This window comes from Nomia melanderi, chromosome 1, assembly GCF_051020985.1.
Source record: "Nomia melanderi isolate GNS246 chromosome 1, iyNomMela1, whole genome shotgun sequence".
Classification (NCBI taxonomy): Eukaryota; Metazoa; Arthropoda; class Insecta; order Hymenoptera; family Halictidae; genus Nomia; species Nomia melanderi.
In genome coordinates this window covers 26,909,764-26,935,199 of record NC_134999.1, presented here as the reverse complement: position 1 = coordinate 26,935,199, position 25,436 = coordinate 26,909,764, and the positions used below count along the sequence as shown (strand labels likewise).

Genomic DNA, 25,436 nt, shown 5'->3' with positions numbered 1-25,436 from the left:
TTATTCTGTACACATATTACTAGAGGTGTCAAAGTCATTCATTTGTTGATAAACAAGTATTACTTCAAATTAAGAAACAAGTTTCCACTTATTTTGCATTTAAATGTTATACATTTCTATATTTATCTAATTATATAAAAATTATATAGTTTTAAAAAATTGTCAGTAAAAATCATGAAAAGTGATAAATTCCCACGCAATGGCAGGGCCTCAACGACCGATGGAAGTGCAGGTGGTCGAATTACAAAAATGATGACATTGCTCAGACATAATGTCTTTTCCATCTTTTAACTTTGTTACTATCTACAAATGATTTACAAATATTAGAATTGCAACGAGTTATAAACATCTAAAGTGAAACAAAATTATTGTACAAACTTAAGGTTTGGTGATCACTATTATCGAGGTATAATGATAGACATAACATGCAATGTAATATTTTGTTACACCCTTTTGTGTAGTTCTAGGACCTTCTTGCCATTTCCATGCCCCGCCATGTCATATCGACTTAGGCTGATTTTGCATGGCAGCGTTATAAGTGATAAGAATTAGAATGAAAAATATTGAAACACAGAATTAAGATACGTACAGACGTTGCAGCTTATGAGAATTTTGTATAGGACTTCGGGGGTCTCAAGACCCCCATACCATTTCGGTGTCACGTTCAACGTTACCGATAATACAAGATTTCAGCTTGTCAGCAGCATTTAATAGCAACAAATATATAAGGTGCGTACATTTAAACGATAGAAGTAGTATTTATTCAATAGAACTTTGTAACAATGCAGTTTTCATTCATTATATAAAGTATATTTATAAAACTTACATAAAAATTATTTTAATTAATTACACAGTTGTAGAAAATTCTTTGATAAATTATATATAAACAGTTTTTATTTTACTAATTGAAATTTTCACAAATAAAATTGAAGTTCAATGTAGATTTTTATTTGAACTATAATATTTTTACCAAAATTGTTATGCATTCAGAATTAAAATGTATAGCACACTTTTAGGTATTATTTTGAATTCATATATAATGTTTTGCTTAAGTCCGTGCAAATAAATACAAATAACAGAATAAAGAGCGTGTTCTTTTTTATTTTTTTGGCTCAATAGTACATTTTTGTATATACTCATAATTTCTTATAGACATCTATTAGAATATTAAACAGAATTAGCAATTTTAAAGTACAATACAATAAGAATACTAAAAATGTACACAGTTTACTTGCATAATATAATCGGCGAAGTTCTTATCGTTTTCCGAACAATTGATTTTTATATCTAGAAAAACCCGAGTTGTCCCATATAAATTTTAAAAATTATTTTCCATGAAATTTTTAATCGCTAATCTATAAAGTGCATCTTCGCAACGTACATATAACATCTAACAATTTTCCAACTTTAGTAAAAATTATTTATTTCTGATCTTTTCCTTAAAAAAATATGCAACATTTAATACATTTTTCTGGAATGTACAGACTTTTTTGACTGAGTGTAGTTCAGTAACTGACCAACCGATTCAGGTAGAGTTTGTTCATGTATTTTTGAGGATGTCGGTATTTCAGAATAGTCAATAGAAAAATATATGATATGCACAGTTTGTACGTATTTTAAGCTTGTTTCAATATTTTTGATTCTAATTCCTATTACTTATAGCGCTGTCATGCAAAACCAGTCTTAGTCGATATGACAGGGCGTGATATGAAAATGGTAAGGTGTACTAGGACCTCCGAGGTGTACCAAAATTTTACATTGCACGTTATGTCTACCTAATACATGTACCTTAAAATCAGTGATTAGTTAATGGTAATTTTGCTTTCTGATGAGAGATGTCGTTACTGCTGCAAAATTATGAACTTACCTGAATACTTAAAACTTTGTCATCATGTTATTGTAACAATAATGTTTACCCATTTTAATTGGCAAGAAATGTAAATGTCCTGATTTTATATAATATTAACTCTTTTAATTATATTACTGTACACATTACAATTTTAAACGTGCAATTATTATTTTACAACACAATCGTTCAAGAAATTTAGGTTGCACATTTTGATTTTTTTTTAAATACATTTTCCGTAAATTAATGTCCTTGAATATAAAAAACTTATACCATCGATGATTATCGATGCATTGCAAAGGCGATTCCTTATTTTTCGTGAACTAATTTTTAATGGTCTTGAAAATAGAACTAGTAGGTCATATATTTGCTTCAGAATTTTGCTATGTCTCTTTTTTATATTTGACATAACTGTCTTTATTATTTTAGTATATTTTACAATTACCATAATGGTTTTCTTCATGTAAATAACACATAAATGCATTTGGGACATGATTTTTCAGACTTGCATTCAATTTTTAATTTAGAAAGTGTTTCCAATGAAAATTATGTAATTTATAAATCCAAATCAAAAATATAAATTGAAAATTTGTTTGCTAAATTACCGAAGAATATTATTTTAACTCTAATTGTGCACTCCTCTATCTACATCAAATTAACCTATAAAACACAAAAATTAAATGCATCGAATGCAGTTAGCATTAATAAAACTTTATTTAATATCGATATACACTGGACATTACCTAATATATTTATAATCAATTATTTACAAGAGTCACTTTATCTCATAATTAATTAAAATAGGATTATTACAATAAACTATAAAATGAATCAAACAACAATGAACCGGACGTGAAGATTCTTTCTTCTTTTATTTGTTTTTCTCCTTTCCTTTCTCATTTCGCGAAATTACGTGCACATTGTGAGTCCGATGGCAAGAATTCACTTCCGGTTGAGCTGACTACGTTTTGTGCACTTTCGCGTAAAGATGCACTACGCATGCGTTGTATTTGACTTTACCTCTGACAGGCATGGCACTTGACGCTTTCACGCGTGTCTTATGTGACGATGCGTTCGATTCTTTTTCCATTTCCACGGAACACAGATCTGTGCGTGTTACAAAATTCTCTAAATTATACGCACGTTTTCAGTTCACTCTGATACTGGGCGGTGTTTCAAAATAGTTCCTTTCGTTTCCTTTCTATTTTAATTGTTCTTTCTAGATAACGTAGTGAAGAATCATTTTATTTATATCCGGTAGATCAAACGGATCTACACGCAACAGAAATTGAATTGCTTTTTAGAGGAGACAACTTTTTCTTACATGTAATTTTCTATCACAAGCCAGTTTTTTTCTTCAATATTATCTTCAGAATAATTGAACATTTCATAATTATCTGTACACCATACAGTGGCGACTTGCAGAATAAATGCAAATGGTGACAGTCCTATCTTTTTCAGTGATTTTCTTGATTATCTTTCATTTCTCTGGACATGAAATGATAACATTTTTTTTTTTGTTTCTGATTCTCTCTTGACAATAGAAAATTTCTTTAAATAGAAACGTTCGCTAGAAATCATTGTCCCATCCAGATATATCGTCAGGTGGTGGTGGATCCGAGTCTGGCGGATATTCGTCGAAGTTCGTTGTATCAGTGGCGCCTTGAACACGTGGCATGATTGGTGGTTCGAGGGTCCTTGCTCTTAGGCCTTCCCAGTTAAAGCCATCAAACCATCTAAATAAAATATAAATAATCATCAAAATTGTATATTTAGCAAGTTATATACTAATCTTAATAAATTAACTCTTGATTAAATCTTAGGTCTACAAGTATCTTAGGTCTATAAGTTTTACGAATATATAATGCAAACATGTATTTACTTGTGTTTCTGTATTTCGCTAATGCCACCCTTTTGGTAACCAAGCCGCTCTGCTGGATTGTCCCTGGAAACAAATCAGATGGTTAAGTATAATTAAATAAAAAATTGCGAATTATCTATTTTAACACTTAGCCAATCTGCTTTTTCCTTAAAAACGCATTGCCATTTATTTGGTTTAAAAAAATGTAAATATATTTCTATATTTCTATATATATACTATAAATACTATATTTCTATATTTCTATATATAAATTATAAAAAATATGTTATTAACACGATCGGTGCCACGGAAACTTCGGTTATATTTTACTTATAAACTGTATTGATTTTTAAAAACAAAATGATAAGTTATATACAAGTTTTTGGTCATTTTTATGTATCTTGATATTGTTTCTTTATGTTTTCACTGCTTTGCAACGTATACCGCTATCCGTGACCATATATCCATTAAAAATATTTTCTTACAAAAATTGGCGTGTACCATAAGTGGTACACGTGGCACTGAACGGCATCTTTCTTGCTTTTATGAAATACAATTTTTAATGAAGTCTGTTGAATGAGTTCAATTAAAGTTAATGAAAAAGTTTGTAGTTATAGTTTCTTTTCAGGCGGTTGTCTAAGTGTTAATATTGTTTTTCAGATCGTACATCTTACCTGCAAAGCTTTTTAATTAATGCAGTTGCATTTCTTGTGATTGATCTTGGGAACTCTATAGCGTCTATTCCTTTCAGAATAATGTTGTAAGTTTTCATTGGATCGCCGCCAGTGAATGGTGGTGTGCCCGTGAGAAGTTCGAACATAAGAACACCAAGGGACCAATAATCTGCGCTAATGTCGTGTCCTTTGTTTAAAATTACTTCCGGCGCAACGTATTCCGGTGTGCCGCAGAACGTCCATGTTTTCCTTCCGTGTTCCAAACGCTTAGCGAAACCAAAATCGACAAGTTTAACGTACCTAAGAAAAAGAAAACAATTTGATTTTATAAATTCTACCTACTGAAGACATTTATTGTATTTTACATGTATTTTAATATATTCATGCGAGAATTAAAAAATTCTGCAGTTGCTCAAGTTGACTTTTTGGCTTTATAATAACTGTTAACCGTTTATAATTATTTATTGTACAGAGAATTAAAGTATACTTCCATAATATTAATAACAAATATAAAAAATTGTAATAATTGTACTTTAATGGATTTCCTATCTTTCATAAAAAATACTGTTTTCCATTTTTGTATCAGAAACATGGAAGTTGTATCTATTTTCACTTAATATAATCATCGTCCTCTAAAATAATATATAATAGAATCTCGATTACCCGAACTATATAGTTGGAACTAAGATGGTTTGGATAATCGAATAATAAAATACTTAATATAATCAATAATATAATTAATATACTTAGTTATGGCGTAAAATAATTAATAAATCATTACAATAAATAATTAATTTAATCGTAAATAATCAAATGAAAAGGTATCTATTACTAGACAATCGAAAGTTCGGATAATCGATTCTAATATATTTCCATGGAGAAAGAAAATTTTGCCACGACCAATCCTTACCCTTGGCTATCAAGAAGAAGATTCTCCGGTTTCAGATCTCTATAGATAATGTTTCGAGAATGGAGATAGTCGAACGCTTCCACGACACACGCGGTGTAAAATCGCGTTGTGCCGTCGTCGAAGTGGCCCTTGTCTCTCAGCACTGTCCACAGCTCGCCGCCGAGGCAGGCTTCCATCAACATGTAAAGATACTTCCTGTCTTTGAACGTTTTGAACAGCTTCACTATAAAGTCGCAATCAGCCTCGCCCATAATTCTCTTCTCGGACATGATGTGCTGTTGCTGTCGCGTCTCGACGATCTGCGCCTTCTTCATTTGCTTCAGGGCGAAGGATCTCGTGCCGTCGCCGGCTATTTGAACTAATTCGACTCTTCCGAAACCGCCCACGCCCAAGGTGGCCAACGGCCGGAGGTCTTGCAGCCTTAGGTCTCTGAATTCCTCGTTCAACCTGCGTTTCAAACATTATTTCGATGATGATCGTGATCGTTTATTTCACATTTGGTTCTTCCCTTAACTCGTTTACATCGAGTGCTTTTAATATTAATTTAAAAAACTAACGGAAGGGGGTGAAAATCATACATTCCTGGGTTCTTTTTTAAATTACTGATTAGTGATCGATTGAATTATTAATATTTTACAATTATTGTTCAATTATTCGAGAAATTATTTAACAAATTGTGATAGTTCCAGTGTTAAGATTTCAATGCATACTTCAGTTTTTTTATGCACAAATTTTATAGAAGACTAAAAAATTCTTGTTTGTAAACAGTATCGACATGTTCCATGATTAACTATTTGTAGATAAGAATTTTTTGACTTTCTAAAGAGTTTTTTTATAAAAATCTGAATTACGTTTCTTAAAAATCAATTAATTTATTTATTTCAGGTTTTTGATGTTTAATACTTCTAATTTTCAAGTATGAATATGCATCAAGTATAGAACAACGTGAATTTTAAAATCAGTGAAATTCCCGTTATGCAGCTGATACTATCGCTAAGTAGAGATATTCAAATAAGCAAAAACAAATAAATACAATCAACTTTTTGATTCGTTGTTACAAACGAGAATAATTAATATTAACCGGTAATTTTCAGATTTCCATGCTTAAAGGTAAAGATATCACTAATTGCAAAATAAAAAAGCTGAAAACCGCCGTTTTGACGGATGCGGTAGTTGTAGTGCTAAGAAGATCGATTGTTTCAAAGAAAAGTCGAAACGAAATAAAGTTGCACCAACGACAGTTAAAATTCCAAGATTGAATCGAATCCGCGGGGAAACGGAAATTAATTGCGAAATAATTCTGTTTGCCCGATACCACAATTAAATCGCGGCGATTTAATGAATCTTCAACGCAACGCTTCCCGCCGCCTCTTCTCTTTCCCAAGAGTTCACGGCGTCCGGCGGCATTAATGCAAATTGCCGGCACGTTTCAGAAAAAAAAAAACGAAACGTTAACTTAATTGCCAAACCATAACTTACTCTGAGTTCGTGCGCTCTATTCTTCCATCCTGATGGCAAGCGTGAAACAACACAGACATATGTTCACAAACGCAACCGATAGGGGGGAATTTAACAAACGATTCACGCGCGATTACAGTCGCGTATAATTAGCAGTAACAAGAGCTAATGCGGTTAATAACAACGATACGCTGTTACCATAACGCGATAGTATTACCATTTTGTTCGAGTGTTTCAACTGAGGCTGGTATCTTTTAATCAGGTATGCGCGATACTCGTGCACCAGGTTATCTTATGAAATAATTAAAATTATTGAACTACTGATAAGTTACTAATAATAATAACTACTGGATCGATAATCGAGCTAATAGGATTAGTTAGTTCAAAGTGAACGAACTTAACTATTATATTACTATTTGTCTTACAATGCCAATGTTAATGTAATATTTCGTATTGTTATTTTGCTGTTTACTAATTTAATGTATAATATACTAGTTATTGAACAGTTTATTGAAGATTAATAATCAATGCTTAAGGATTTCTTAATGAAAATTTGCAGCGGCAATCGTATTGAATAACATAATCTAATTATTATTCGAGAATCATTGTTTGAAGAAAATTAATAAACATATAACTTATCAGTAGTATTCAGAACCTATAATATATAAACGATATAAACCTTGGGTACCGATTCCATTCTAAAATCTCTTTAATTAAATATTTACCTATGAATTGAAATAGAACCCTCTCAAATTTTATTTATTTTTATAAATCTACTAATTGATATAATATTAGTATTTTAGTTACTCAGATACAGTGAACATTGGATGCTTGCAACACTCAACGGGACCGGAAGATTCCAATTATGAAGAAATAGGGTCGAATCAACCCCAAGAAGCGAAGGTTTTAGAAAAGGATAACGCGAGTGAAGGAAAAGAAAGACTGAGAGTCGAAGCGTTCGGCAACATTAAAGGCCGCAATGAGCTTGAGACCTTTAATTCAAAAATTTGCGAAATTAATTCATAAACTGCTTTATTTTTTATGTTTGACGAATGAAACTTTCACCATCATGTTTGTTATGTTTTTCTGATGAAAATAACACCAAACACGATAGAATCACGATTATAATTGCTTATATAATAAGCGAATGAAGTTTCGGATATAGAAAAGGACTGCGAATAGAGAAGAAAGAGACGTTGAAGTTGTCGAGTTCGACAATAGCCGGATCATATTACACCCTTCAACTGCGGACGGTGGTCGAGCGCTGTGGTGTGTTAAGACCCCAATACACGTTGAAACCTGGGGCGATGCAGACATTGCAACAAGTGATAAATTCGAGTCTTCCAAAGTTTCATGACACACGTTGCATTCATACAAAAAGTAAAAAAGACTCAAACCCACGCATCGTCGCATGTTTCATTGTGTATGGCGACTTTAAGAAGGAGTCAATTATCGAATGTTCACGATATCTAAAAAATAAAGGCTCCAATTTAAAGCAATGCTCACCTTCTTCCTTCCACGAGCTCGTCCCTGTATCTCGTACGAATTTCGTCCAAGGACGAGATCAGCTGATTGAACGTCTCGCGGTCTATCACGAGGCAACTCACTCCTTCCGGATCGTCGGCGATGATGTTCGCCGTTCTGAGATCATCTCTGCAAATACATTCGAAATATTCCTTTTCATACGAATTGTAGCAACGCGTTGAATCAGTCGACTTCTGTGAAAAGACACTTGTACGTGGGTTGCTGCAAGTGTTTTGGAAAAGAATGAGGAAAGTTACAAATAAGTTTGAGCTAATAGTCTTGTTGTTTTTTAAAATATTCTCCTTTAGTATTAATGAATTTTTCATTGGGTCGGGTCGCTTTATAAACTTAAAAATGTGAAACTTCAGGAAAATAATAAACTGAACGATCGTGGATTCTAGAAACTTTTGCAGCAATCTACGTAACCTGTAGATAGTTGATTTAACGGGTTCATGACAAATACGAGTGTTTTAGAATATTTATTTGCTTGTCTAACGTAACCCTTTTTCTTTTAACACCTTGACTATCACGGTGGTCACCGATGACCGGAGCTTCCAAATTGCTGAAGAACAATTGCAATAAAAAGATTGATGTTAAATAAAAATATTTAATAACATAAGTAACTAGATAATAGTGTAATATGACTACAGTGATCTCAAACCATTAATAATTATTTTCAATACCATTTTTCTTTGTTACTAAAAAATAAGTATTATTATATAAAACGCTAGAAATTCTCGTAGCAGTCAATGTGTTAATAACCTTTCAATCATAGAACGATTTACAACTTTTTATTAGAACTAAGTAAATGCTTAGCACATAATATTATTGATTAAAAAAATTAAATTAATGCAATTTGAATGTAATTTTAAAGTTTATTTAATGACATTTTAATAATGCGAATTATTTTGGACGCTTTTAACGGTTAATTGCGTTATAAAGAGGGTTTGAGAAGTATATTTACCCTTGCAGAGCCTTTTCACCGAAGAAATCACCTTTGCCTAGCGTCCTGATGTACTTGTCTTCTGGACTGTCAGGTTGCTTTATCGTAACGCGCACCTGACCTCTGCTTATAATGAAGAACGTGTCGCCCCTTGCTCCTTGCCTGATTATATAGTCGCCATTGTTGTAGAAGGTCTACGGAACAAAATGGGATAAAATATGAAAAATAATATGTGAAGTGTAGTATTATTTATTATATTATGCATATAAATAATCGTATTATATTATTATTATATTATTAATTAATATCTTTCGTTGAATAAATGCTTTTTATTATTTATTATATTGCATAATAATAAATGATATATATATTTATAAATAATTTTATATTATCATTATAATATTATTTATTATTGTATATACATATTGGATGTAATAATAATATGTATATGCAATCTTCTGTTAATTGTACTAATATTTACATGATAGCATGTGTATTCGTCTATCGCTAATAGGAAATTTAGAAGTTTATAAATATATTTAACAATTATAAGTAAATTACGAAATTAAATTATACAGAAAAATCATAGAAAATAGAGCTATACGATTTAAGTATTACCTCTTCCAGGACATCCGAAATTTTGATTAACGTCTCCTCCGGTAAGTTTTTGAAGATAGGAACGCTGGAAAAAAATAAGGAATTGTAAATTAACAATATATGCACTTATTTCTACATAAATAGATTTAATTACTCTAAAATAATAAATAAATAAATATTTTGCATTCTGTTATCCCATGAAACCTTTTTCAGTTTTACAGATCGAACAAAATTCGGTTCATTCGATATGTCAAGCAGAAAATAAATGTTTATTTTATGGCAAATTTCCAACGCATCATTCAGGTGAATTCGGAAATCATACAATTTTAGAATAGACCAGGAGTTATAGGCGAGTGTGCGTGAATAGATGAACGCTGCGATTATGCATAAGCGTCTAATATGAATAAATGTTCAAGACGTTAGAGTATTTTCATAATGCAAATTATTTTGGACGCTTTCAACGGTTTATTGCGCTATAAAGAAAATCTCAAAAGTATATTTATTCTTGAGACCCTCTATACTATTGATTTTCTGAAATATTAATTGTTACATTCACGGGAAATGAATCTAGAATATTCTAGACTATTGATTTTCTGAGATATTAATTTTTATATCTATGGAAAATAAATCTAGAATATACTAGATTATTGATTTTCTGAGATATTAAGTTGTACATCCATGGGAAATGAATGTAGAATATTCCAAACGTAAAGTTAATGTATGGCGACGAAAGAATGTTCTAGAAAGTATGGGAGTGAAATGAATGAATGAAAGTGAATGCATATATTGTGCGTGTGATTTGATTTTGATGCATTGTTTTATTGTGCGTTGTAAAATAAGATTGTGTGTTAAAAATATCGTTTTGCACCAATAAAATTCTTTCTCTTTCTCTATATATATAATAAATATTTGCACAGAGTGGTCCACGCAACTTGTTGACCCTCATTGTATGAAAAAACTTTTTATAGAAAAGTTTTATGGTTTGAAGGGATACATTATGTAATGCGATACAGATATTTGCATATCTTTTTTGTAAATGGAGACGTATCGGAGATTTGAAGATTAACTTCGTTTTTTTAAATGGAAAATATGGCAATAGCTTTTATGCCAAAATATCGAACAGCATTAAATTTTGAGAAAAAGAGTGCAGACATTTATTAGCCGTAAACTTAATAATTAACGAATAATTTCATTTTGTTTCTTGAAAATGATATTATATTATGTGACCTAAATTTGTATAACATTTTTTTCTTATTTAGTGCCATAGAATACACTAACAAAGTTTGAACATTAAAACCTAGGACTCCCTGTATATATATGTATTATATTATTATGTAATATATTATAAATAAGAAATACTTATTTAATACACTAAATAAGAAAAAAAATGTTATACAAACATAGGTCACATAGAGCTTTATTAAGAAATATGTAAGAAATATGTAAGATACATATAAGAAATTTTAGCTACAATTTAATGGAAGGTAAATTATCCAGTTTTTAAAAAACCATACTTGTCTCTTTTCGGCGCGCAAAAAGTATGCTCGAGGATATAAGTACAGTGGAAACATCAGACTGAAGTGAAACTTATTTCTGGTGCAACAGTAGAATTGAGATTTATTAATTTCGTCTGTGACTAATGGATCTCGTTTCGTCGTGACCCCATGCAGGCGAGGGGGGCGTAAGAAAATAAGAGATTCCTTAATAACGGACTGGCGGAACCATCCATCTTGCCTATTATTTACACAGATGGCTTTTCCAGCGAGCGTGGCTCATCTCTCTGCCGGTACAGCCGTTGATTTATTGTTTCCACCGGAGACAGTCATCGTCATTTTAATCCGTTATTAAATGTAATTAGCGTACTACGGATGTTTCTATGAATTTATAGTTTTACAGCTTATCGAGCCAAGAAATTAAAAGACACGAAATTATTTCTCCCGCCGAATGTATTATTAGACATTTATTAGACACCCTCAGGTCAAACGTTAGAAGAGTGTTATTAAAGTTCCTTTTCTCTTTAACACTTAGGCAACCACCTAGAAAAATTATAGTCAAAAACTTTTTAATTAACTTTAATTTAGCTCCCTCAACAGATTTGATTAAAAATTGTGTTCTGCAAAAGCAAGAACGGTATTTATTGAATTGGAAATATCTCCAGTTTAAGAATTACTAAATAATAAAAGAAAAAATGAAGAAAATAAATGGTTGCTAAGAGAAACGTGGGAGATCTTCCCACTCGGTTGATTAACACTATTTCTACCGAAGGTGCTCAACGACATCTTCTGAAATTTTCACTTAAAATTATTTTCCAAGTTTAGTCGTACATTCAGAGTTGACTTTTCGACTATTCTAATAACGGTTATAAAATTGGCTATAGGAAATGTCTAAAATCAATTGAGGAGAAATGATTAAACTAAGAAAAAAATTTTAAGTTGAAATTTTAAAAGGTGTCCTTTGACACTTTCGGTAGAAACAGTGTTAAGTGTTAATAATAACAAAATAATAATCAACATGAACTTGAAAGGATTAAGTGACGTTTGTAAATACAAATGTTAAGTTATGTATAAATAACAAATGTTAAGTTATAGATATTATTATTAAAGTTACAATTATATATTAATAACAATTATAGTTTCCTTTCGGTGGTTGCCTAAGTGTTAATGGTATACTTCCGATTAAACGTACGTAGACTAGGAGTAGAATTTTTGTATTTTTCTAATAAATTATGAACAAAGAAATAGCTTTGCAGTTGTGAAAGAAACCATAATGGTTAATAAACAGAAAAAGAGAAAAGAAGAATTATTTTACCTCTTTAAGAAATCCGTGTACTCGGCCTGCCTCGAGAGGCCAGTTCTCATCATAATAGTTTGGAAGCATTGCCGGTCGATGGCCCACAGCTGGCAATCGGTGGCCGCTGTTATCGTCGCTGTCCTTTTGCAGTTGTAAAGAATTGCTAGCTCGCCGAGTACCTTTCCCGGCGCGAGAGTACTCAAGTACTTGCCGTCCCGCGACACCTCGACCTTACCCTCTGGAAAATTCCACTTCGTAGTTAGTGTCCGGCTTAAGCCTTTCGTTTTTATAGGAATGGAAAAGTATTCCTATGGAATTTTATAAAATTATTTTAAAGTTATAATATTATATAATTGTTATATAATTCTAATATAGAATTTTAATTTATTCATTTAAATAATTTGTTAATGATATTTATTAATTTATATTAATGAAATTCTAATGTAGAATTACTGTATAATTCTAATATAGAATTACAATTTATTAATAATATTCCTTAATTTATATTATTAAAATTCTATTATATAATTATTATATAACTCTAATATAGAATTATAATTTATTATTTAATTATTTTGTTAATGATATTTATTAATTTATATTATTAAAATTATATTGTATAACTATTGTATAATTTTAATATAAAATTATAATTTATTATTTCAATCATTTGTTAATGATATTTAGCAATTTATATTATTAAAATTTTATTGTAGAATATAATAATTATTATATTTTTATATGATTTATATAATTTCGGCCTCGTCAGCCTAGAAATAGACTTTAGATAAGAATTTTTAAACTTTCATGCTTATTTTCCTGCATTTCCATGTCCTGCCATTAATATCCAACTATATAACTTATTCTAGCTTATCTACTGTGGTAACTACATCTCCCTGTTACTATGTATAGAATTATTTGTATAAAATGTTAAATCTATCGGAAAGTTCTGCCCGTTTTTTAATTAATCTAAAATAATACATTTTAAATACATTTATTAATGTTTACTGAACAATATAATTTTCATCGTTACTAATGACCTCTTCCCAGCGCGATAGCAATTTGTGGATTGCATTTCTATAGAATGATTTTTGAAAACATGAGATGATAATTATCGGACAGAATTTTCCAGTAAACTTATACATTATTATAAAATTGTGGGTAGGAAAATGCTTAAATAATAATGAATAAATAATAAATAACATAATATCGAATTTTTCGTATGGTTGAGAATGAAATCAGAATTTTGTTTAATATAATTAAAATTATTTCTTTTTGTTTGAAATGTTTAGTTTTATCATAATAGTATTATAATGCATTCAGCATGGAATAAATATTAGACATTTTTTATCGTTAAGTAAACGATAAATTCGACTATCTGAACAGTTGAAAGAATTAATTACGAAGAAATAAGTGTTAATCAAGTATCAGTGGTGAATGATAATGAACACTAGAACTACCGCACCCGTCAAAATGACGAGTTTCAATTTCCTTATTTCATAATTGTTGATACCTTAAAAGTATTAAATATCTGAAATGATTTAAAAAATAAATAGCTACACTTAAATACTATAATAAACATATGAAAAAACCAAGAAAAGTATATTGTTACAATTTTTATAAACATTACATACTGATAATATCAAATACTCGCTAGTTCTACTGTTAAAATTGTTCAATTATTTTCTCACTTTTTCAATTATTATCATTATTTCAATTATTAATCTTTAAAGTATAGAACAGAGGTCAAAGTATAGAAAAAGGAAATTTCTATAAACTAAATAGATTATAAATCTTATAATTCAACTAACTTATAATTTATTAATTGAAAACAGAAAAGGAATTAATTAAATGTTAAAAGTTCGATGGTTAACTTTTATTCATAAAAGTGTTGAGATTGTAACAGTGTTCAACCCTAATTTTAAGTGTCGTTATTCTTAGAATTTGATTCTCCATTAGACTCCACTTGGAAACTAATTTTGTTACGTGTGACGGAAACTTGTGCCTTTTTCATTCAACATTTAATTACTGGTTTCACGACTTGTGAAGTCGAAGGACCACTGACATTTGCATGGCAACCAATTAGGTCAACGTGGTTGTTCGTCTGTATGCGGAGACGTGAATACGTTAATTGCAACGTGACATTTATCGGAAATGTTCGTCGAAAGTTTGTTTCTAAGACGAAACTTTATCGCTATAATTTAAAATATACCTGTCCCCCGATTTACACGGAAGATCGGTTCCTTTGAATATCGTGTAAATCGAAATCGTGGATTTTTTATGTAAAACCGTGAAAATCGAAAACAAATGAAAATCTGCATAATTTAGACAGTTAAATATTTAATGAAATTCATTTATTTTAACGTAAATAAAATAAAAGTGAAGTACCACGAGAAACATAAACATATGAATTCATTCATGAAATAACAAATACATAAATACATAATTCATTGTATAGGAAAGAGAAATATAAAATCCATAAAAAATTGAACTGAAAGTTGAACCAAAAAATCAGGCCTATACAATTTTAAGCAAATTATAAGAATACAACGAAAACTGTAAATTGTTTATCACTAACCAGTAAGTATGACGTTTTTAAAAATTCCAATTAGAAAAAAACAACGATACACGAAGAAACAAAACCAAAACTCATTCAGTTCTTAAATATAATGCCGTATCTTATAACTTTAAGTAACAATACTTATATGATTAATTTAATTTTCTTTGTGTAAAATATAGTAAAATAAGATATAATAACCCTTGCATTATAATAACGCGTCAGACTCGCGGTAAAGATTTCAAACAGATTTTAACAAATATAAATATTAATCAGTTCTTTTGAATTCAGATTAAATATCATTCGTCTGCTATCATTTGTTATACTATAGAGCAAACATAAGCATAGAATATGCATAGAATTTGTCTGTTCCAATAAATTATTAATTACAAAGTAGGACTTTGGGGCAGTGTAATTATTAATTACATAGTAAGTTACTATCGATTATAGTTGAGGAATAATTCACGAACCAAGGAGTTAACTTCCATATTGGTACATCCAGTAAGTTCATCGCTCGATGCGGATATAACGTTGCATTACCGGCGCATAAGTTAAAAAACGTCTGTCGAACAGATCAATCGATAATTCGGAATCGATTGCGATCGAGGAAATTGCGTTACGCGGACGTGCGAGTATTACATACAATACGTCTTGCAATAATCAACATTTTTCTTTTTCTTTTATTGTACCGGCGTGTATGTGGACCGGATACAATGAACGTGTGCAGTTATCTCAGAGACCCAATCCCTTCAGCACAATGGGCCTATTCATGAAACGCATCCGGTACCTGTGCAGTTTTCTGTTCGCTTACGGTTAACGTGCATATTGTGCTCGGTTTCGCCCACTTCTTGGCTCCTTTGATTGGGCTATTTATAGCACCGTTAACGATATTAAACAATCTGGAAGCGTGATGGCTTAATTTCTTTTTTACGATCCACCGGAACAGCGACGAGAACTTTTCCCCGGGATTCTTATTTGTCTTTCGTGGTTCCCATTAAATTATAATAGAATGTTTCCCCGGGGCTAATAAACAGCAAATATTCGGCTGCAACGTGAATAAGTTCACAGTTACATTTAATATGATTACTTTTTCACTCGTTCGTAAAACGTAGAATTATATGCGATCAAATTACATGGGTTCTTCGGTTCAAATAGTGTTTTGTACAACGTCCTTTCCTTGAGGGGATTTTATGAACAGGAAGAAAACTGTATTTAAACAATGGAACAATCAGAAATTCACGACGTGAGAAAATCAATTGCGCGAGGCGCTACTGGATTTGATTTAATTGTAAGCCGAATAATTAACACTCCGGCTTATAAGACAAATGAGTATTTGCAATGAATTTCTTTGCGTTATCGCAAACTGTTAATGGTAAAATAAATTTAACGGATATGGTCGCGAAGAAAATTATACGGCAAAGAGTAATTAAATCTAATAAGAAATTGCTTTCATTGATAAACTTCGAAGTAAATATTCATTTTGTACTGAAACTTACCATGAATAGATATTTTCTTACGTTCTTGGCAATTATTAATAATGAAATAAATCTAAAGATATGTCAATATGAAAATCGTACGGCAACGGGGTAATTTAACGTAACAAGGAATTGCTATATCTTACTATATTACTATAACTAACAAACTTCGAAGTAAATATATATGTTACATTAAAGATTACAAGGAATAAAACATTTATACTCAGATTATTAATATTATCACAGATAATTACATAGTATTAGATTAAATCTGACCAATATAATCACGACGAAAATGATACGGTAAAGAGTTAACTCAACGTAACAAGGAATTACGTTCATTGCTAAACCTCAAAGTAAATATTTATTTTACATTGAAACTTACAAAGAATACAACATTTACTTGCATTCCTAGAAATAATTAATATGAAAAAGGACCTGAAAAATATAGTCACGATGAAAATCATACGGCAAGGAGTTTATTCGACCTAACAAGAAACCTTGTTCACCGACGAACTGTTCGTTCCGCGAACGCGCTTGATGAAAATTTCTCCACCGAGAAATATTTATGCCACTTGAGGCAGACTAATCGACTTCATTCAACAATTATCGTCCCTTGCCGATGCTATTTCTGCGAGCGCTTACGTTATCCCAGGAAAAGGCATCGCGCGTGTAACGAACGAAGATGAAGCCGATTCGCTCGGAGCGGGAGATCATCGTCACGAGCGAATATAGTTTCGCGGAACAACCGCATGACAGCGAGCCGTTAGTTAATCGATTCGTAGATTTTCCTCGGCGCGTTCTCTCGAGAAACTTTCTATCGTCGTGTGCGGTTACACGTGGTGCACGAGCAGAAAGACTTTTGAATCGAGTAGAAATTACTTTCGGACGATGCGCGCGTTCGCGGCGGCAACATCGTGAATCTGACCTATCCCACGCGCGTCTTTATTGTCGGATTTTCATATTACACGGTAGAACCCCTAATGACGCGGTTAAAGATTTATTGAAAATAACTGTTAGCAGTTATATTAATACTGAATTTAATTAATTAGTATCAACTTAACGGTTAATAGTTATTTTTCAATCATCTTTAACCGCGTTATGTCTAAATCATATCTATTAGCACGTACCCTGCCCTGAACTTTCCGTTCAAGCCATTCGGTATTATCATTGTAAAATGAAGAATTTTTTAAAAATTCCTTATGCAGTCAATTATGGGCATCTTAATACTATTGCTGATGCGCTCATTTGCGCATGCGATTTGTTTTAACGTTAAAAAATGCGGTTCCCAATCGGCAAGAAACTGTACTGTTGAACCTTTTCTATTATATTTATATATCTTTTAATATTATATTTATGTTATGTTTATATATCTTTTTATATTTTTCTTATATTATCGTTGCTAATCATCCCTTAAATCTTGAACCATTATTTATTATCCAATTTATTATGGACTGTTTATTATGAAAGCGTTGCAAATCAATTTTTGAATATGTAGTGTGAACTTTTTGTTTATAGAGAATTTACAATTTGTATTTTAATCGTAACTTAAAAGTAATTATTTTTCTCTTGATTTAATTATTGTTCAGTCTCGATTTACTATAAAATAGACGCAATTCCGTTTATAATCGCAGAAAATACATTAATACAGTTAATTTTAAAATACGAGCGCATAGAATATAAAGTAGAGAAAAATGTACAAGAATTTCAGGATCCTATTACTGTATGTCCAACTTCTTCCAATTTTTAACAGAAGGGAACAGCTACTACTTAACCATTATTTCTTCAAACAATTTCTCCAAATTTCGATTTTGTATAAACATTCGCTGTGCAGTAACGAAAGATGCATTTGTTCAAAATTTAAAGTGATATCCATGCGAATTCCATTGAAAATTCTCATGAATATATATAGAGGATACGGTTTCGCTATCTAATAAATCTGTCACGGCACGTGACGTTATAATAATTCTCCGGGAGGCTGGTTAATGATAGAGAAGGTAATAGTCGCTTCGTGACTATGATCGTTTCGCTGACGCGAAAGAAGATCCATGAAATAGTTCAAGATCGTAACGAAACTGTGCTTCGTTACGCAAGATCATTATGCTGAAACTTTTCCCCTCGGACGTCGATGATACGTCACTATCAAGAGAAGGGAATACCACACGATGTATTGTCCTGCGAGTGGTGCTTTCACTTATTCGCGCACGAACCAGACGCTCGCGAGCACGATTACGGTCTGCATTAACGCAGGACGAATGCTAACGATAATATCAATTTCAATTTTGAAATTATCTTCGATGTTCCCCAAGATAATTGAATTGCATCAAATTCGTATTTATTTATTAACCGATTGCGAATTTCTATACAAACATGAATTTTCATGGTGTTCATTTACACAAACGGCAATTAAAGGGAAAGTCGTAGACTGCCGTGCGTTGCGTCGAGATCTAACTGAATTAAGAAACGCTTAAACGTTTAATATCTGAATTATTTACTTTTTAATAGATTCAGAAATTACAAATGCTCGGCGAAATCATCAAGTTTGTTTAATCTTAAGCGTTCGATCTTAACCCCTAGCTGAATGAGTTATTTCTTAACTATGGTGGATACAAATACTTTATCGTTAATAATTTATTAGGAAAAGAAAACATTCTGATGCTTATTCTATGTCTACGTTTACTCCAAATGGTTACGATTGATAATAGGAAATTAATATTTAATTTAGATTTTAAACAAATAAATAACACTTCATTTTGTTAAATTCAGTATAAAATTTTCGTCACAAGCCTGGCACGATACTGTAGATCAAGGGGATAATATTCAAAGGTAAATAACTCGACGAAAAAAAATTGTGCAACAAATTCTAGAGGATCATAAAGGTGAAACTCCAATTAAGATCATTATGGATTCGGTTATGAATAAATTTTTCAGCGCTAGAAACGTTCAAATTTATACAGTCTACAAGAAGAATAATAATTCTAACTTTTCTATTCGCCACTCGATATAAAAGCAACTTTTTTATGGCGACTTATTTAAAATTCCTCATGAAAGATGGATAGTAAATTTGTGAAAGTGTCAAGTTACCTTTTATTGTTCTATCTGAGCAAATGCATAAATTAGTTCAACGATCTTTCACAAAGACGACTTTCTAATTGCAATAATTGTGGAAACAGGAATTCTGAAATGCTAATATTAATACTAAATTTAGTTAATATTAAAACTACTAGACGGGTCAAAATGATCCATTCCTGACATCTTTTTTTTGCAATTATTACAAAAATAGATGTTTCTCTGAGAAACTATTAAAGAAATTAATTCCGCAATACACAAACTGAAATGTCAATAAGTGCTCTTTTGAAGTTTTTATAGAGGAATTTCAAAAAGTCGACTTAACCAGTTAACTGTGGGATTTTGTTTAAAAAATCTCTCAATTTTCGCGCAATAAAATGAAAAAATAAAGCGTGTACTCGTCAAACGCAGGACGAATGTGCGTAGGATATGTTTCAATCAAAGGCCAAAGCAAAACAAAGAAGAATTAGAATTAGAAGGATAAAAACTAAATAATTCATCGTTGAAAGAATTAGTATCCGTTCAAGTTTTAAGATGACGAGGGTCAATTTAATAGAAATTTAATTATTTTATTTAATTAATCAAACGCGGTTAACTGGTTAAAATGTGTATAGTTGGATTTTCGTAAGGTTTCATTTAAGAAAATGATAATATGTCAAAGTATCGACAACTTTTCATAAAGCATTCGAATACTTTCACGAGCTACCGTAGATCCAACGAGAATATCCTTTAGAGTGGATTCAAGGAAACGAGTCGAGCAAGGATCTACGCGCGAAAGGTTAACGCCGAGAGCCGCCATCTTGGTGAAATGTTGCGTCGGCGGTAATTTGAAAGTATCAAAGCTGCGCGCCAGGGCAACGGAACCTTGTCCTTTGAAACGCTCCTCGGCATCGTTATTTATAGCTTACGAGGAAATAACTTTCTCGAGCATCCGTCACGCGAAGAATTTTTATCGGGACCACGTGGCCCTCGTCGTGGCTGGACGTTTAACCTTCAGGTGCAGCGGGTCTCGTTTTCTCCATTTACTTCGCTGTGGGAACGAAGTTCGAGAGCGGAAATAGAAAGCGTCCCGGACGATTTATTCGCGACTTCGTCTACAATGGCGGATGTAAGTATATACTGTGCAAGTAATAAAAATCCGCGCATATACGAGGTGTTCCATGTTTGTACCGACAAATAGTATCGGCATGGTCTGTGATTAAATTTTATAAGAGAATACAGAACAGTTGACTTTACCGCTCGGTGGTTTTAGTGTTAAGACTTCATTGTGTAATTCGTTGTTATAGGTTCATAGCTTAAATCAACCCATTTCGGGTCTCTGTTTTTATAATGATCGAAAGTCGTGTATAATTCTCTGCAAAATTAACCCTTTGAGTGCTAGAGGAAATCTTCATAGGTATTTGAGAAATGCCAGACAATTTTGAACAAAAATGCATTATTATAGACAAAAATTTATACTTCAATCAATTTTAAGACGTTGAATGTCACGAGGGTCACCAGTGACCTCAACCAAATCAAATTACTCTAATTCATTCGGTTAAACGATGATTATTTGAATACTTTTCTATATTATAAGTAATACAACTTAATGCACTGACATTCAACAACTCAAACCTGTAATAATAACAACGTAATTCAATGGCATAAGTTGATGTTACATTATTTTCACTTTCTATATTTGTGTCGGCAAAATCATAGCTAAAAACATGTTAAACTTCCATTATTATTGATAAAATCAAAAGGAAACTTTTCGCAAGTGCAGTGCACGAGCGACATATCGCTCTTTGATACTAAAAGTGTTAATAAATAAATTGATTTAAATAAACCCAAAGTACAATATAAGCAAAGTGAAATTTGAACAAACGTGTTTTTATAAATTTTATTTCTAGTGTAAGACTTCAATGTATAATTCAGTTTTTTATGAAAAGATTTTCGAAGATTAGAAAATTCTTATCCGCAAACAGTATCGGCATGTTCTATAATTAACCGTTTAATAATTGTAGAAGAAGAAACCCAGAATGGGTAATTTTAACTTATCTAGTAGTCCTATTGTTAAATACTAGAAAAGAAAAAGAAAGTACATATCAATCTCTCATTATTTAAATAATTAAATGATTTAGTTGCTGCTTTACAGCGGTATTCGACTGCGAAAGATTAAGAATAAGAAAAAAGAAATGTAATATACACATAATACATGTTTTATTAAAAAATTATAGTGAAAATACCAAAACTAACTAACTGGGGTTCAAAATATAGTTCGTGCATGCGAAAGCAACATTAACATGGTTGATAAATTGAATCTATTATTTTACAAGTAAAAGAAAATAAAAAATTAGCAAATCTACGATATTCTTGAAACATAAAAAAATGATATTAGAAATGAGTGATTAAATAATGAAACAGTATATATTTTACAGTGTTACTTTATTATAACGGCTTTGAAAAACACGTCTAGCTCTTTCAAGTTCTCGAATGCGAATAACACGGAACACCCAAAAGTAAGTTGGGGTCCGCTTTTCTCTACAAGACCGTTTATGGCCTCGCCTGGTGAAAAGTCTCTTGACTTCGCGTGACAAAATCCAGACACATCTGGTTGCCTTTCTATCGCCTTTGTTTAGACTAAAGATATACGAACGTTAGGCATTTTTGCTTTTGCTGGCTTAACATTAGTAATAATTCAGCAAATGATATTATGGAAAATCACCAGTTAATAAGATTAATGAAATTGTTAATAATACACAAAATTTTTCTAGCATACTTAAATGCTGTCAGACTTCCATAGAGAACCAAACGAGAAACTGATAATTAATAATTTTGGTAATTTTCTTAAACTTTTTCATGAATCACTTAAAACTCTACGGTCATATAACATTTCCCTTTCATTTTTGTTCCAAGTTCCCATTAATTTACGGTTCTGAACCTTTTCAAATAGTAGGAAAAGCAATCTTGGATAATTACGGTTGACTGCTCGTTCTCGTTGAATAATTAATTGGACAAAAGAACTTTTCATTGGAGTTAGAACAATCGAAGAGGATAAGAGAACCTACTTGTTCGATTAACATACAGAAGGATGAAAGTAAAATCCGGAAAGTTTCGACAAAAGGAAGAAGAGATCGGAAATTCACTAGCTCCGAGATCTAAGTGCATTGTGCGTAATGCAATATCGCAACACAGTACGCTAATGCTCGACCAAGAACTTATTCATTTGCATAAATTGCCCCACGACGCCTTGCAATCAAGGTTCTTTCCATTTCTAACTCGTGATTAGCAATCTCTATGCGAGCATATAATTCGAATCGGAATATTACCTGTTTGCTACCACAATACTGTCGACAGACTATTTCAGTGTCTAGCTGCAGGAAATTGAAAAGAAACCAAGAAGCAATACAAATGAAGAATATTACTTTGTTTTCAACTGATCAGAACCCTTAACACTTTCTCTACCGCTCGTGATCGTGACCGATACAGTCTGCCCCATGGATTAGGAATGTACGTATGTTTCTATTTGTAAAGCTCTATATCTTTGACCAGTTAACTGTGGAATTAAGTTTGAAAAATCTCTCATTGTAAGCGCAATGAAGTCAAGCAATGAAGCGTATACTCGTCAAACGCAGTGAAAATGTACCTATAATATATTCTGATGAAACAGTAAAGCAAAACGAAGAGGAATTGCATGTGTCGAAGAATTCAACGTTGAAAAGATTATAATCATTTCGAGTTTCAAGATGGCGTGTATACTCGACAAACGCAGTTAACTGGATAAATTTTGAAATGTTCATTTAAAATTATTCTCTAAGTTTAATCGTATACTCTGAATTGACTGTTCAACTTTTCCAATAACGATTATAAAATTAATTATAGGAAATGTACATAATTCAATTGAGGGAAAATGATTAAACTGAGAAAATAATTTTAAATGAAAATTTCAAAAGGTGTCTTTTGACACCATCGGTAGAAATAAATGTTAAAATCAAAGTATAACGGAATCTGATTGTATCGATTTCTTTTGTTTTAAAGCGGCGTAAATTTAATAAAGTTTCAATTGTTATGCATGCAAAATCTAAAAGCTGATTAATTTGCGGTAGATAAAGTGTAAAGAAAAATTCAACTTCTACTTAATCTTTGTTTTTTTTAATCACTTTGGAAAACTATTATTTTGAATAAGGATTCGCTATATAATCATTAATAATAAACTATTACAGAAAAGACACTAATCATAAAATTATGTTATATTCATTTCAGTTATTTAATTAGTTCTTTCGTAAACAGCTTCATTCGACTTCTGATCGTTTTCCTTTCGCTAAATTAGTTAACCACGATTAATATCTATTAATTAACCAATAATAATAATTATTACAATTATGACAATTATTATAGTATAATATAATTTTTATAACCTGATAATGTCCTCAATTATTCATGAAATAATTGTAACATCCTAACATTTCTCTGTTTTATAATAATAATTATTATTATAATACAGTCCATTATAATAACTAATATAATCATTAATATAGTAATTATTATAGCAATTATTATTATATTAGTTATTATAAGAATACAGTAATTATAACTATTAAATGATATTGCTGTTATGACTATGTTACTATTATCATCACAAAGCAGATAACAATTACAGAATATCAACTCAATTTCATAAAACAATCGAAAATGGTATCACTTCCATTTGAACTCTGATTTTAACTGATCCGGCAACTCCAACGTTAAAAAGTCGGCTAGGCTGGTAAGTACAATCGTCGTTTCGTACACATCCGCTATCGCGTTTCGTAACACTCTGACACGATTACGGGGCTCGCAACTGCTTCGCGGTTCACGTCCCCGCCCCGGTTTAATGTGTCTTGACCCTTGAAGCAGGAATTCTCAGCCGATTTTACGAGGCACTACCGTTCCAACCGACACTTCTTGATTGGCCCTCTGTTTTCTTCCCGTTTCAATTTTTAACCCGTCGACCGGCCGATTTCTCGACCTCGAATAAACTATACATATAAAGGCAAATATTCAAAGGGAATTATAACGACCCATACTCATTAATTCCATAATGATTATTGCGTAATTTATACCTTCCCGGATATCATGATATAATTTAATGGAAGAAACTCTCGGCGAGGGAACTTTAATGGAGGAAACTAGAAATTAACACTAGGACTACTGTATCAGTTAAAATGACTGGTTTGGATTTTTTTCTTACGCAATTATCGATATATTAAATGAATGTTCGAAATGATCTTGAAAATAAATAGTTTCATCTAAATACTATATTGAATTGTTGAAGAAACTGAAAATAATCTGTTGTTACAATTTTTATAGGGATTACATATTGATCGTATTAAATGCTCGGTAGTTCTAGTGTTAATTAAATAAATTAGTGGAACGAATTTATGTAGAAATAAATGGATAAATTAATGGCGGTAAATTAATATACATGATAAAGGAACTAATGGCATATAAAATGAATGCTGAGATGATTCTGCTGTAGAAGCCGCTTTTTATATTTGTTCATGAATCAACCGCTCAAATTATAATTGTTTTCGTGTCATTTCGAAACTCCAATCCCTTGGGACCACTGTGGCAGCAAAATTATTAATAGCGTAAATTGATATTGCGTATAAACAACATCGCAAAAAAAACGGCGTCTCATAAATGGAGGGATGACTGTACGCAGTGTACGCCTAATTCTTCATACTTATTTACTGCACCGTTTTTTTCATGTT

At 31.5% G+C, this 25,436-nt stretch overlaps 1 protein-coding gene across 3 annotated transcripts in view; it reads right to left on the bottom strand.

Moving 5' to 3' along the window:
* Positions 1-2,536: 2,536 nt before the first annotated feature.
* The window catches only part of for (cGMP-dependent protein kinase for), a 135,663-nt gene continuing 112,763 nt past the window's right edge, over positions 2,537-25,436 (bottom strand). For all 3 annotated transcript variants that reach the window (XM_031980465.2, XM_031980467.2, XM_031980466.2), the window contains 8 exons: positions 12,622-12,841; positions 9,835-9,898; positions 9,238-9,410; positions 8,256-8,402; positions 5,292-5,738; positions 4,382-4,681; positions 3,729-3,791; positions 2,537-3,582 (listed from right to left, as the gene is read on the bottom strand). In XM_031980465.2, the coding sequence (XP_031836325.1) occupies positions 3,417-3,582; positions 3,729-3,791; positions 4,382-4,681; positions 5,292-5,738; positions 8,256-8,402; positions 9,238-9,410; positions 9,835-9,898; positions 12,622-12,841 (1,580 nt within the window). In that variant the 3' untranslated portion in view covers positions 2,537-3,416. The remainder of the gene's footprint in view (positions 3,583-3,728; positions 3,792-4,381; positions 4,682-5,291; positions 5,739-8,255; positions 8,403-9,237; positions 9,411-9,834; positions 9,899-12,621; positions 12,842-25,436) is intronic.